Source organism: Lepidochelys kempii, chromosome 6 (genome assembly GCF_965140285.1).
Source record: "Lepidochelys kempii isolate rLepKem1 chromosome 6, rLepKem1.hap1, whole genome shotgun sequence".
In the NCBI taxonomy this organism is placed as follows: domain Eukaryota; kingdom Metazoa; phylum Chordata; order Testudines; family Cheloniidae; genus Lepidochelys; species Lepidochelys kempii.
The window spans coordinates 31,359,751-31,375,098 of NC_136385.1; the positions used below are offsets into that span (position 1 = coordinate 31,359,751).

The window sequence follows — 15,348 nt, forward strand, 5'->3', positions numbered from 1 at the left end:
CTGCTGTTAAAGGCTGTATGCACCTTTTGCTGTCAATGAGAGGAGACTGTTAAACTGTTCTGAAGGAGCTGGTACATGCCACTTTCTGACCCCAGGTGATATTTCTGTGCTAACTGCTGCCACCCCATAGCCCGACCCCCCTTGCAGTTTGCTAATGCTCTTTGAATAAGAAAGGAAGGAAGGAAGGGACCAGAAATAAAGCTGTGTGTCAGGGAATGGCATGTGCCAGTTACTTTGGAACAGCCTAATGGTCATAAGGATGAGGCCCTTGGCGTGCCAATTATTTTCTCACAGCTATTCAAAGCCGATTCCTTACTGGAGCAGCATTTGCAAATTGGAAAATTGGGTGGGGGTGATATATACAGCATGTTGCACAGAAGTAAAACTTCAGGTCAGGGAGTGGCATGTGCCATCTACCTCAGAACAGATTAATAGTTGCAGGCATGTGTCAAGTTATTTGTCAGTTATACACCCTCAGACATCAGTTACTTATTGCAAGTGAGAGGCCATTACACCATGTGGGATTGGGGGTCTTGGTCGAATATATATTGTTACAACATACAAGAGCATTTAGTCTGGTGAAATTTCTAAAACTAGAAGCCTACAGCAGTGACTTTTGATGGCCTTTGGAATCAAGACCTGGGACTAAGGAACCAGCTTCAGTCTTGGGATGCCAGAAGTGTCACCCCTACCCCCCCAGACAGACCCGGTCCCACCCCCACTCCAGCTCCCCCTCCAGGCGAGTATTCGGGGGTGGGGAGGACCAGGAACCTGGTCTGGGAGAATCCGCAGACCCCAGTGACCCTGCCCCTATACCCTCTTTGCCAAGGGGCAGCCGAAGTTGGACCCGATCCTCCCCCGCCTTATGGGACCCGGGATCCCTCCTTTACCTGCAGGCTGGAGCCCGCTGCTGAGACACAGGAGCAGCCCGAGCAGCCGGCAGCACCGCCCGGCGGAGCCCGCTCCCCACCCCATGTTCTCAGGTAGGGTTGGGGGCTTCGCTGGCGCGGGTCGTGGCAGTGACGGGGCTGAGCGGTTCCCCTTCATTTTCCTCCCTCGGACACGTGCCCCAGTAAGGCAGCGCCCCGGGCAGGGCTGGGAGCCAGCAGGTAGCTGCTGTGACTATATAGGGCAGTGACCGGGCTGCAGGCCCTGTGCGACCACCCACAGTTCAGTGCCCCTAGGGCAGCGCCTGGGAAATGTACCCGAGCGGCCCGGGGTGTCTGGGTCTGTCGGGGGGTTAATCCCCACTCCGCAGATCGGGACCTGATCCACAAAGTCTGGCACGCTCGTCTGCGTGTTTAGGGACGGTGGCTCTGTGCCTGGTCTAACATAGCGGGTATGCGCTGGACTATTGCTAGCACCAGGGGGCGTTAAGAATAGATTTGCAGCCTTAACTCTGGATTTTCTAGCTGTTTGTGCGTTTACATCAGAGACTCCCACCATCTTATCTGAACGTCCTTTTTTGGTTGATTAACTGGCCTCCTTCATCAGAGAGCAATATCCAAGTTATTTCACTTATGCGATGGCCACTTTCTCACTCACTCCACGTTGACAGGCAGAATTTGGTTTTAAAAAAAGAAAACACCGGCCATCTGGTTCTGAGTTCTAATTTTACCCACTTGCAAATTAATCTGTACAAAGCATGACTGAGGAAACATTTTCCCAAAAACACTGCACTGGGAATTCTTAATTTTTACAAGTGACCAATCCCCTTCCCTGTCTCCATTACCCCAAAAATCCCTACCTTAAAAGATTGTACAATCAATGTTTACATCTGTTGGAATCTCAGAATTCTTCCCCAAACCAAGATGCATTCAGTTATTGCCATAAATCAAAGATTCCATTCCATTCTCACCAAAAAGCACCATTAAAAAGGGGTGGTCAATGTATGTGATAAGCCTTCCTAACACAGTGTAGACAAAACTGTTAGGAACTGTGTCTAAAACTGCCACAAACACACTGAGATGGCCTCTATTTTTATTACTCAGGTTGGTAGCAAAAAGTATGTGCACTGTTGTTTGTTGCCAGACAAATGAAAGTTAATTGCATTTTTTTAAAAGACATATGTAACATTTTAAGCAACATTGGGCATGCTAAATTTATGTTCTGTCACTTAAATTTAAATCAGATTGTTGTGTTGATTTGCATGATCATTTGGCATTGATTTATTGTGATTGAATTATGCTTTTTCTTAGAAACCAAGTCCAGCATATAGCAGGCTGTTTTATTTAGGGGTTTGCAATGAATATAATAAATTTCTGATATGTTAACTTATTTTTAAAACACAAATGCTATCATAATTTAGAGAAAGGCTCTAACAATAATTATTACAATTAAGTGGAATTGAATAATGCAAGACCAGGCAGCAATATTTGTGACAAAAACAAAAGTTCCATGAAGATGTCTGTTAAGGTTACAGTGCTTTATGTCTTAATGAACTAAATTTAGGAATTCATTTAATCTACATGTTGCATTGTGTGGATCCAACCATTGCAAGTGCAATATGCAATGTATACTTTTCAATACATTAAAATTCCTCTGCAGATCAGATCTGAAAACTTCTTGATTCAGACATTAGTCTGAGTTACTGACAAATCATCTGCTGAGCCAGTCTGTTTTAAAAATTAAAGTTAGCAATGAAATGGTCACAAGCAAAGCAAACTGCCACTGACTGTTGTCCTGGTGGCAGAAGTCCTAGAGGGCTGCACAAATGCACAAGTCAAGGGGGAGTGGCCAACTTATAAAACTGCGTGTCTGAACTGTGGAAGACTGAGCTGCAGAATGCATATTTTTCCTCTTGAGGATTTCAGGCCCTGATTCTAAGACAACTGAAGTCAGTGGGAGTCTTTGAATCTGGGCCTCGGGTGAAATCCAAGCCCCTTTGACGTCAGTGGGATTTTTGCCATTAATTTCAATAGAGCCAGAATTGCACCCTCAGAGTTTAGCACTGTGAATAGATTAATGGGCCAAGACGCTGGTCCTGATGATACATAAAGTTTCTTTTGTCATATGTATGAAGCATCTGTCAATGTTCAAGTGGTGACATGCTGAGAGATGTAGTCCCTTTTCCCTCCCTGCTTTCCCTGCCTAGCTACCAATGCCACTTTTCGTGGACACCTTTCTGAGCATGCTCTCCTAATAGCTATGTGATGGTTCCCAGAGGTACCCAGGGTTGTGAGGCTCCTCACTACCACCTGCCTTTCGGGCAAGGAAGCCTTGTATGTGCCTCCTGTGAACCAGTTCCCCAGCACCACTAGCCTCTGGCAATACAAGCCCTGACTTCCAGCCTTCTGCAGGCCTCACTCTCTCTTTACAGGTTAGCGATTGGCACACTCCAACCTCAAGTCCTCCATGGTGTTTCCCTAGAGTGCCCAGCTCCTGAGCTACTGGACACTCACTGAATTCCCATTTCCTCTGCTCCCAAAGGAGCTGTACACCAGAGCTTACCAAACACACCTCTGCTTAACTCAAAGCACTTCGTTTGTTTATAGAGAAAGCAAGTATAATTTTATTGAACAAAGACCAGAGTTCAAATTATAGCAAGCAGCAATATTGAAAACAAAGGGTTACAGATAAAATAAAAGCATGACACACATACCAGAGCCTGAACTTAACTAATAGGACATGATTATGTCATAAGACCAAAAGCTCACGCAAAATCCTTTCAGTGAATTACAGCCGCCTGGTTGGGATCTTTCATTCATGAAGCAAGCCCACTGTCAGCTTCCGTCCTAGGTGAAAGATACCAGGGTGTGCCTTTGCAACCCCAGATACATCAAAAGAGCCCTTTGATCTTTATTCATAAACCAGACACCATCTGGCTGTGTGTTCCTTCCTGTAGATTTTATGATCTCTTGTTAATTTCTTAATCTTGATTATCTGGTTGCTTAGTATGCAAATAGGCATCCACTGTGAAGTATACAATATTCACTTTACATACAACCAGACAGATAGATAAGCGTCTCCTGCCTGTCTGAAAGAAACATGTTTGTCACCTCATGGTGACCTGCTTTAACTCACAGACCTTAAGAACATAATTTCCAGTATAAGTACATAACTCCTTATAATCTTATCTTTACATACATTTTGAAATGGTTATGATGATCTAGGTGTTTTTGGCTCTTAGCAGAGATCTCACATGCCACCCTTTATGAATTATTATGCATATAACCCACCCAGGAGATCTGTGCACCCCCTTGTGCCTTCTGCCAGGTAGCATCAAGAGGTTCCTGTGTCACAAATTGGCCCTTTCAATCTGGGAGCAAGAGCTAGCTCCATCCCAACAGAGCAATTTTGTCCTTAACAGTTACCAGCTGCAATTCCCCCCATCACTCTTTCAGCTAGTGAGTACTAAGCTCTTTTTATGTTCTTCCTCTTAATCGGGCATGGAAACCAGTAACTTCAGATTTCAAAATGGTAGCTGTGTTAGTCTGTATCAGCAAAAACAACGAGGAGTCCTTGTGGCATCTTAGAGACTAACAAATTTATCTGGGCATAAGCTTTCTTGGGCTAAAATCCACTTCATCAGATGCATGGAGTGAAAAATACAGTAAGAAGTGTTTCCACAGTATGCATCCGATGAAGTGAGCTGTAGCTCACGAAAGCTTATGCTCAAATAAATTGGTTAGTCTCTAAGGTGCAACAAGTACTCCTTTTCTTTTTGCGAATACAGGCTAACATGGCTGTTACTCTGAAACCAGTAAGAAGACTGTATATCATAGCATATGAAAAGATAGAAGTTGCCTTACCAAGTGGGGGGGGTCAATGCTAACGAGCCAGTTCAATTAAGGTGGAAGTTGCCTATTCTCAACAGCTGACAAGAAGGAGTGAATACCAAAGGAGGGGAAATTACTTTTGTAGTGCTAACAAGGCCAATGCAATCAGGGTGGCCCATTTCAAACAGTTGACAAGAAGGTGTGAGTATCAGCAGAGGGAAAATTACTTTTTGTAGTGACCCATCCACTCCCAGTCTTTATTCAGTCCTAATTTCATGGTGTCCAGTTTGCAAATTAATTCTAGTTCTGCAGTTTCTCGTTGGAGTCTGTTTTTGAAGTTTTTTTGTTGAAGAATTGCCACTTTTACATCTGTTATTGAGTGTCCAGGGAGATTGAAGTGTTCTTCTACTGGTTTTTGAATGCTGCAATTCTTGATGTCTGACTTGTATCCATTTATTCTTTTGTGTAGAGACTGTCCGGTTTGGCCAATGTACATGGCAGAGGAGCATTGCTAGCACATGATGGCATATATCACATTTGTAGATGTGCAGGTGAACAAGCCCCTGATGGTGTGGCTGATGTGGTAAGCTCCTATGATGGTGTCCCTTGAATAAATATGCAGACAGAGTTGGCAATGGGGTTTGTTGCAGGGATTGTTTCCTGGGTTAGTGTTTTTGTTGCTGTAGTTGTAGTTGCTGGTGAGTATTTGCTTCAGGTTGGGGGGCTGTCTGTAAGCGAGGACTGGCCTGTCTCCCAAGGTCTGTAAGAATGAGGGATCATCCTTCAGGATAGGTTGTAGATCCTTGATGATGTGTTGGAGAGGTTTTAGTTGGGGGCTGAAGGTGACGGCTAGTGGCATTCTGTTACTTTCTTTGTTGGGCCTGTCCTGTAGTAGATGACTTCTGGGTACCCTTCTGGCTCTGTCAATCTGTTTCTTCACTTCAGCAGGTGGGTATTGTAGTTTTAGGAATGCTTGATAGAGATCCTGTAGGTGTTTGTCTCTGTCTGAGGGATTGGAGCAAATGCAATTGTATCCTAGAGCTTGGCTGCAGACAATGGATCATGTGAGGTGGTCTGGATGAAAGCTGGAGGCATGTAGGTAAGTATAGCGGTCAGCAGGTTTCCAGTATAGGTTGGTGTTTATGTGACCATTGCTTATTTGCACTGTAGTGTACAGGAAGTGGATCTCTTGTGTGGACTGGTCCACGCTGATGGTGGGGTGGAAATCATTGAAATCCTGGTGGAATTCCTCAAGGGCCACCTTCCCATGGGTCCAGATGATGAAGATGTCATCAATGTAGCACAAGCAGAATAGGGGCGCTAGGGGATAAGAGCTAAGGAAGTGTTGTTCTAAGTCAGCCATAAAAATGTTGGCATAGTGTGGGGCCATGCAGGTACCCCTAGCAATCCCACTGACTTGAAGATATAAATTGTCCCCAAATCTGAAATAATTGTGGGTGAGGACAAAGTCACAAAGTTCAGCCACCAGGTTTGCCATGATATTATCGGGGATACTGTTCCTGATGGCTTGTTGTCCATCTTTGTGTGGAATGTTGGTGTAGAGGCAAAGGGATAGAGATTGACAATAGAGAGGAGATAACAGATGTCTGGTGTTGAAAAGAGATAGGGCAAGATTAGCAAATTTCTCAGGTGGGATGTAGACTGATAAGGGCTCAGGGAGAGGTCAGTGTTTTGTGAATTGCCCAGCAAATTCTCTAAAGTGATAGCTGATTTTGATAGGGAACATCAAAAAAACAAAACCCTGATTGGTAACATGTTTATACACCTTGTAGGACTAATGTCAATAAATGCATTAATGGTGGATAATTTAGCATAAAATAATTGTCTGAAGCCTGCAGAATTCACCATAGGTAACTAGAAATCATAAGGAAAAGGCAAAATCTTATCTGGAATTTACCTATGACTGTACAGGTGAACTGAGGCCCTGTCTACATGCAAACATTCCTCTGTTAGAACGGTCCTTGTATTGGCAGGAACTGCTGTGTGTCCACACACAAGTTTTCTCCTCTTGAGGGTTCTCTGGATATCGACTGATTTAAATTACTCCGACACCCATCCTGAGTAATTCTGCACTGGCGTAAAGGTTATATATTTAGGCAACCTCGAGTGCTCTTAAGGTTCTCTCGTGACTTTTGGTCTGTTCCATTTTATGGGATCATTGGGATGGAAAAAATACATTTTTTATTAAAATTATTTCCTATTTTAGTGTATTTCTGCTTTGCATACATGGTGCTTGAAAGATAGAGTGACTCTTTAACAGTATATGCAAGCTAAAACTATTCAACTTCACTTTATAGCCCTGGAACCTGGGGCTAAAACTTTTCACTAGCTCCTTTGCAATCCAAAATATTCTGGTGGCATCATGAGCATTTGTAAGAAATCACCCTGCAAGGACTTTTTTCCACCATTTCACAGAGTATGTTATTTTGCAGACTTTAAAGCGCCATCATTGTGTTTCATATTACAATATAGCACCATAAATATGTGTGGTGTAAAAGCAGATGCAGGAACAAATTGTGTGTAACATTCATCTGACTTAGTTTTCCTTTAGAATACTAGCAGCGAAGACTGTACTTCAGGTGGTCTACTGAAAGGTTTCATAAATCTAAGGACAATAATAGGCTGATTTTCAAAGGGCTAAACCCTCGCAGTGCCCACTGAACTTATTTGTGATGTTGAATAAACAAAATCTTTAAAAAGACTGATTTCTAATCTTGCTCACTTGTTAAATTCAGGACAGAAATCAATTAAAGCTGTGTGTGCTCAACCCCATTAAAAATCAAGTCACAAACACATAACCAGAGTTCCTTAATTTCTTCAGATATAGTGTCAATGCCTTTCTCTATTGTAAGACAATGTAAGGGAATGTTTTCAAGAAATTGTGGAAGTTTACTCATCTCTTTCTGGGTAATTTACATCATACTGTGAAAATATCTTAATGTGGGAATGAACATAGAAGTAGTTGCCCTTTAGTTATATCCAAGAGATTTCCTTCAAATTCACTCCCAGACTATGTTTCCCTATTGCTACAATAAAAACCTTCTAAGATACTACTAAAGTTTAAAAAATATTTCATAATTTTTCCAAGTCTTGGTGAATATGCATTTTAATTAAGGATTCACTCTGTTGGGTGTTAAAACCATTTTCCTTAGTTCTTTTATCATAGGATCATTACAGTCTCTGGCCAAGAAATCAAAGTAAAAAAATACTTGAGATGGAGGAAAAATGGTCTAGACAACTTCAATCCTGCGGAAGAACTTGGGTCCTGAATAGTGCATATTTTCTCAAACCCTGGTTCTCCTGAGCAGTGTATTTGTATACTGTGACAGGGCAAGGCCAGATGGCTATAGAAAAGTAGTGGGAGATAGATATATTAGCTCCAGGCTAAACAAATCCCTGGTACCAGGATAAGTGAAATGGCAGCTGCTCCAGGTCAATTAAGACACCTGGGGCCAATTAAGAACTTTCCAGAAGGCAGGGAGAAGGCTAGGTTGATTGGGACACCTGAAGCCACTCAGGGGCTTGCTGAAACTAGTTAAAAGCCTCCCAGTCAGTCAGGTGGATGTGCATGTCAGGAGCCGTGGGAGGAAGTTGTGCTGTTGGAGAGGCTGAGTAGTACATACCATATCAGGCACAAGGAAGGAGGCCCTGAGGTAAGGGTAAAGTGGAGCTTGAGGAAATGAGGGCTGCTGTGGGGGAAGTAGCCCAGAGAATTGTACATGTCATGTTTCTAAAAGGTCAGCTACCATAGCTGATACTATTAGGGTCCCTGGGCTAGAGCCCGGAGTAGAGGGTGGGCCCAGGCTCCCCCACACACACACACCTTTGCCCCCTGATTAATCACTGAGACTGGGAGACAACAGAGACTGTGCAAGGAAGGATAACTTCTCCTCACCTCCCTCGCTGGCTTATGATGATAATGGCTCAGTAGACTGTGACCCTTGTCTCTAGAGAAAGAAGGGTTACGTGGAGGGTCACAATGAGCCTCTGAGGCTAGCGAAATCCGCCAGGAAACGCGGAACCCACAGAGGCTAGGACAGAGCTTTGTCACAATACGTTAATAAAGTTTTAATTCCTGAAAGAGGTTTTTTTTAAAAATGGACTAACTGTTCACTGAACCCTTGAAACACTGAAATAGAGTTGCTGTTTGATGGCCATATTGTTCACTGAAGGGAGATTATGCAAGTTTTAAAATGTATGAATCCTCAAAAGATTCCTCATCGGTAGAAACCTCACATCTGATCTTGCATTCTTTGTCCTGTTCTTCAGGTTTAAAAGTTACAGAAGTAATAAAACCAGACTCATCCTCACAGTCTGTGTTCTCTATTCCATCTTCAATGGGGTATTTTCCCTTAAACCAAGAAACATAGGTACTCTCCATAGTCCATGCATGTACAAAACAGCGAAGTGTCACATCCTCACCAGCCTTTGGGTTGCTAGTAATGCACTCTATCTTCAGGGTGTTAATCTCTTGATTGATGAGTCTAGGGCCTAAAGATAGATACAATTGTCAGAAAAAGAAGATTACAAACAAAGGCCTCAGCACCAGGGCCATTTCATTAATCAGCTGCATTCTGCTATTAGTTATATATTTTCCATGTACATGTCACTGATATCTTTTATGGTTACATTGATGTGATGGACTGTGAACCCCACAGGGGCCCTGAATGGGTTAATGTGGGCCTGAGAGGCCAATTATGTTAGTTGGCTGCACCCAGAAGGACAGCCAGGCTTAACTGATCATGAAGCTCAGCTGGGCAGGAGCAGGCCAGTTAGTAAAAAAGAAGCAGTCTGTAGCAGAAAGGGGACTGGCTGGCTGTAGGCTGCGGGTGGGAAGGGCTGCATGCTGGCATCTGGCTGAAGCCAGTGAGGCTGGGGTGTAGGAGCAGGTTGGGTGTAGGGCTGCGGCTGACCCCTAACTGACAGGAGGCTGAACACTGAAACTGACAAGGGGTGGGGGGCATAGGCGCCAACTCCATGGGTGCTTCAGGGCTGGAGCACCCACGGAAAAAAATTAGTGGGTGCTTAGCACCCACTGGCAGCACCTCTCACCTGCCGGTGGCCCTACCACTCAACTCTTCCCCCTCCTGCCCTGCAGTGCCTATCGCCCACTGCAATCAGCTGTTTTCCAGCGTGCAGGACACTCTGGGAGGAAGGGGGAGGAGCAGAGACGGGGTGCGCTCAGGGGAGGGGATGGAATGAGGAGGGAAGGGTTGGGGGTGGGAAGAGGCAGGGTGGGGACTTGGGAGAAGGGGTGGGGTGGGGCAGGGCCTCGGGCAGAGAAGGGACAGGAAGAGGCGGGATGGGGGTGGGGGTTTGATGTATTGATGTAGGTGACGAGAAGTTTATAGTGCTCATTATGAAAGCAATTAACTGCATCTTGCAGATGGGGGGTGGGAAAATGAAAGGATTAAAATCATAGCAAAAAAAGCAGAAAAATATCTAAAGATCACATAAATATCTCAATAGATCACATTCATGCAATTTTAAATGAAGGCAATAACACAGCTTAAATAACCTGGTCTTAATGATCATTAGCTTGAATGTGCATATTTTAATAATGCATGGACAGGAATTTAAGTCATCTTTGAAATGTCAAAAAAGCCTAATGTAATACTGGTGCAAGAAACATGGCTAATAAGTAAACTAGTGTTCAATCTACCAGCTAGTAGATGCAGCTGGAAAATTCATAAAGAAGATGGAATGGGACAAGATCACTTACTGAGTACCAAGGCTGAGAAAATGTCAAAAACACAAGAGGAGTTCCTAGCTGGAATTTTCCAAAAGCTGACTGGGGCTTTTTCAGGAATAAATGTGATGCAAATTTATGCAGAAATGGTACAGGTGATAACCTAGGAGAATTCAATAACGTAATAAAAGGCATTACAGCAGCAGCTGATCTGGCATCTATAAAACATCAAATTGTCCCAGACTTAGAAATCTGGATCCTGGTGGAATAAGGATTGCAAATTAGAATGAACAATAATGACTTAATGAATTATAAACTATGTAAGGTGGTGGCACAAAGAATTATCAAAAACACAAAAAAAGAAAGCTGGAGAAAATTCTGTAGGGAAATTGAACAAAGAATCAAAGCCTTCAGAAATATATAAGCAAATTCAAAGAATGAATGGACTTCAAAATAAAAGTAAATGTATACCTGGTCTTATTAAAAACAATGAAAGTGAGGTTTCCAATGTAGGAAAGGCAGGCATTTTAGCAAAAGAATTCCAAAAAGGACAGTAGTGATATGAATTAAAACAATGAGTTTCGTGAAAAAGGAGGTTTATTGAGGATAACTGTTAACTATTAAATGGCTAGAGAGAATATACTGATGATGTGTTAAACAAAAATTTTGGTTTGCAGGAGCTTATTGCAATCATTAGAAAAAGGAAAAATGCAGCTACAGGTAAAGATAATATATGTAATTAACACTTGCCAGAAGGGAGTCTGGTTATATAATGATATATGAGAATAAGAACTGCTGCCAATAGAATGGAAACCACCATTGGCGGTATCAATTAGAAAATCAGGTAAGGTACATACCAGATCTGATGCTTATCAGCCTATTGCCCTCATATCATGTGTTGGAAAAATCATGGACAAAATGAAACATGTAAGACTAGTGGGATACTTGAAGAAAAATGATGTAACTGAGGTACAAAGTGGTTTCAAAAAAGGAAGATGGACAGTTGAACATATAGTAAGAGTAGAAACAGAGGCACAAAAAAATCGTAAGGGCTTAGACCTTTACAATAACTGTCTTCCTGGACATTGAACAAGCATATGACATGGTAGAGAGGGAAGGTCTCCTATATAAACTGGTCAAAACTAGAGTAAAAGGGAGAATGTTTTGGAGGATAAGGGACCTCTTAAGTGACAGAACTATACAAGTCAAACTGGGAACAGCTTTATCAAAAACCTACAAGCTTACAAATGGAACTCCACGAGGGTGTATTATCAGCCCTGCTTTGTTTTCCATTATAATAAATGACCTTCCAGAAAGTGTGCAGATAGGAATAGGTATTTCCCTTTTCGCAGATGATTGTGCTATATGGACTAAGCAAAAAGACTTTAAGTAGCATGGAAAAGACAAATGAAGCACTCCAGAGAATTTCCAAGTGGGGAAATGATTGGGGATTTAAATTCTCACTTGCAAAAACAAAAGGAATGCTTTTAACCAGGGAGAAAATCTGGGAAAATTTGACTTACTTCTTTATGATGAAAAAATTCAGACAGTTCACAAGTTTATGTGGTAGGAGAAGTGTCTGATATACAATAACTTGGACAGGTCACATAGATAATAAAAAAGTAAGATGAACTTACTTAAAAGTGTAGATGGAAACAAATGGGGTGCAAATAAGACGATACTAATGATGGCGTATAAAGCATTGATAAGGCCAGTTTAGACTACAGAACCCAAGCTTCTGGTTCAGCCTCGAAAACAACTCTTGGCCCTGGAGCAATTCCAGGTTTCTAAGCTCTGAGAGTGGCATGTGGCACAATAACCCCAGTGTCTGTGCTGCAAATAGCCACGGGAGAAGCACCTATAAATCTAAGGATGAAACTATTAGATCAAACCTTTTGGGCAAAAGGTAAAAGGGAATCATGAAAACAGAAGTAAACAACAGATTTATGAGGATTACTGAGAGCTTAGTAGACAAAATGATATAGGTGGCCAGAGACTTCTTCATACTAGCAGGGTCAAAAATGGATAAAGGGGATATGTAAAAAAGAAAAATTGAGAGAACTAAAAAATTTTAGCCATGGGAAATCAAATTACAGCTGAACAGTTATTCCAACATTTGTAAATTTGGAGCTGTATGAAAAAAAATGAGGGAAGGAAAAAAAAACATGACCAATGAAATTTCTGAATTTATTTATGAAAAATGGGGCCAGCTTTGACAAGTCTATACAGACAGATCAAAAGATGACAGCACTGGTAGAGTGGGAACAGGCTTGTATGTTCCTAGTCTTTGAATCCAGCAATCAAAAAGGCTATCAAATTAGGTGACCATTCTGATGGCTGAAGTAATGGGGTTAAAGCTGGCACTAACCTGGATAAAAGATGTGCGACCAGCTGCAGCTGTAATTTTATCTGATTCCTTGTCAGGCACAATGACAATTAGAACAGGGACTTGGGAAAGCAGAAATGACATAATATGTGAAATCATGTTCCTAACTACGGAAATAATGCAAGTAAGTAACAACAGCATGGATTCCAGTGCATATCAGAAGGCCTGGAAATGAGATGGCTGACAAAACAGCAGAACATGCTCTAAAAAATTAGGAGATTGATATTGAGATACCCTTAAGTAGACAAGAATTTAAAAGTGTGGCCATGAAGAAACTTGTAAAGGAATGGCAAGATTGTGGACCAAGAAAACAAAAGGACAAAGGTTCTATGATATATGCTCAAAAATCAAAGATAATACTATACTCCACAGCCATGACAGAAAAAGTGAAGTAGTTATTTTTAGAGTATTAGCAGGTCACTGTGCTTTATATAAGTTAAACTTATTAAAAAGACATAAAGACGGGCTGTGTAATCTGTACAAAACCACAGAAACCGTTGATCGTGTTCTATGGGAAAAAAGTTTCTTTATGAAATACTGAGTCTGCTTGGCATTAAAGACTTTTTTCTAAAGGGACTAGTGAGAATGTCAGGGAAATTGAATAGTGCCAAAAAAAAAAAAAAAAACAACCCACCCTGGCTACATTTCTTTAAGGAAACTAGACTGAGTGACTGGATATGGGGTGAGGGGAGGTGGGGGAAACTTGGCTAAAAAAGAATGAAGAAAGGGGCGGTCATAGTCTTGTACGATGAGGTTGCTGCACCAAAAAACAAAGACAAAGAAGGGGGACTGCCAGGAGAGAGAGCTTGCAGCCACCCTGTGGGAACAGAACAGTGGTAAGAAGGAAGCCCAGGGAGGAAGCAGCAGCCCTAAGATCCTAGCAGTTGAGGAGCAGAAAAGACTGGCAAGCAGCTGGGGAGGTAGTAGCTACTGGGTTGGAGCAGGCTCCTGCAAGAGAGAAGGGTCAACTTAGAGAGGTTGTGGTGGAGATGGCTTGAGAAAGGCTAGATAGGAAGGAGCCCAAGGAAAAAGCAGCCAGGAGTGGGACTGAGCAGACCTGACTGCTGGTTACAGTGTCCCTGGGCTGGAACCCAGTGTAGTGGGAGGGCCTAGGTTCCCCTGTCAGCCTCTGGTAAGGTGGTGTGAACCAGGAGATGGGCAAAAGGACATTGGAAAGCCTTAAGGAAAGGGTGTGAGGACCAAGGGCCTGGAGTTGGGACCAAAGACCCTCTTGTGAGGAAACTGAACTGTTCTATGTTGAGCTTTCTATTACTCTGGAATTAATTATGATGTGGTCACAGGGCCAAGTTATGGGAAAAGAGACTAGACAGAGAGAGACCACTGGCTGGGGGTACCATATTGGAAGAGAGCTGTTATTGCCACGCCTGGACATAACGAGGTGCTCCTGCGGTGACAGAACCCTTTCCCAATTAATTAACTGAAGACAAAGTGGCATAGGTTCAAATCGTCCCTAAGCAGGGACCACTTGTGGAGTTTCCAGCAGATTATTCCTCCAGTTGGGGGTGGGGAGTGGTGGGTTTGCTACCTCCCTGTGTGGGACAAAAAGGGGTTTCAGTCCCCAAATCCCAGGATTCTTGTGAATATGCTGGAGACCAGGACCATCCATGTGGAAGCCCTGTATGTTCACATTCCTTCTCTGGTCTCTGGACTTCTCCAACTACCCTACCTGCCATGAACCTCAGAATTCCCCTCGGCCATCCTCAAGGGTGTTCCACAGCTGAAAGGGCTCTGTCCAAAAGTTAGGAGGGGGGTTGAGTTGATTCTTTCTATGCAAGGTTGAACTACCACTATCCTGCCTGCCCCAACACACATATCCCTGATCCCACACCCATAGGAGAAATGGGAAGAGGATGCCATATAGACAGCATTGCGGCCTTCTCACATCTCCCACTAGGCTTTTCATCCCCTGTGCCTGAGGGGACAAAGTGATGGGTTGGACCATTGCTATTAGACGGAGGATTTGCAACTTATCTCAGTTAGATATAAAACTCACTCAACGTGTGGTTCTGATTTCCAGTCAGAGTGGATATATCTCCGGTGCTAGTAGAAAAATCTGTAAAGTAGGAAGAAATACCACGTTATCTATAACAAGCATACATTTATCATCGGGGTAGTTAACAAATCAGTAGGAAAACACACAATTATACACATTACGAAATTTTGTATGGTTCCATGGCATCCTTATAAATATGTTTTCATCCCGTTATTTAATACATCTGTTTTCACATTCACTGTCAGAGGACCTGATCCAAACTCCTCTGAACTCAACAGAAGCCTTTTCACTTATTTCACTCATTTCACTTATTTTCTCTGATCATTAAAACAAGCCAAGTTTTGAGCATGAGTATCTCAAGAGGTTCTATCTCCATTTTAATTATAATATAACAAGCCATTTTCTCTATAAAGCTAGGGAAGTAGATATAGTTAGTTCAGTGGATGATGCTGGGAGGGAAAGTTAAGGTTCAGAAGTGAATTCTACATTGATACTTGTATAGAGACTCAAGCTTATTTAG

General features: G+C 42.6%; 1 protein-coding gene and 1 long non-coding RNA gene across 7 annotated transcripts in view; one reads left to right on the plus strand and one right to left on the minus strand.

The window, feature by feature from the left end:
* LOC140912650 (uncharacterized) overlaps positions 1 to 15,348 on the plus strand; it is a 56,101-nt gene that overhangs the window by 25,429 nt on the left and 15,324 nt on the right. The window lies entirely within an intron of this gene.
* NCR3LG1 (natural killer cell cytotoxicity receptor 3 ligand 1) overlaps positions 8,783 to 15,348 on the minus strand; it is a 33,005-nt gene continuing 26,439 nt past the window's right edge. For 5 of the 6 annotated variants that reach the window (XM_073347383.2, XM_073347379.2, XM_073347382.2 and 2 more), the window contains 2 exons: positions 14,829 to 14,888; positions 8,783 to 9,230 (listed from right to left, as the gene is read on the minus strand). In XM_073347383.2, the coding sequence (XP_073203484.2) occupies positions 8,917 to 9,230; positions 14,829 to 14,888 (374 nt within the window). In that variant the 3' untranslated portion in view covers positions 8,783 to 8,916. Of the gene's footprint in view, positions 9,231 to 14,501; positions 14,553 to 14,828; positions 14,889 to 15,348 lie in introns of all 6 variants that reach the window. The other variant, XM_073347381.2, reaches the window with a different exon arrangement.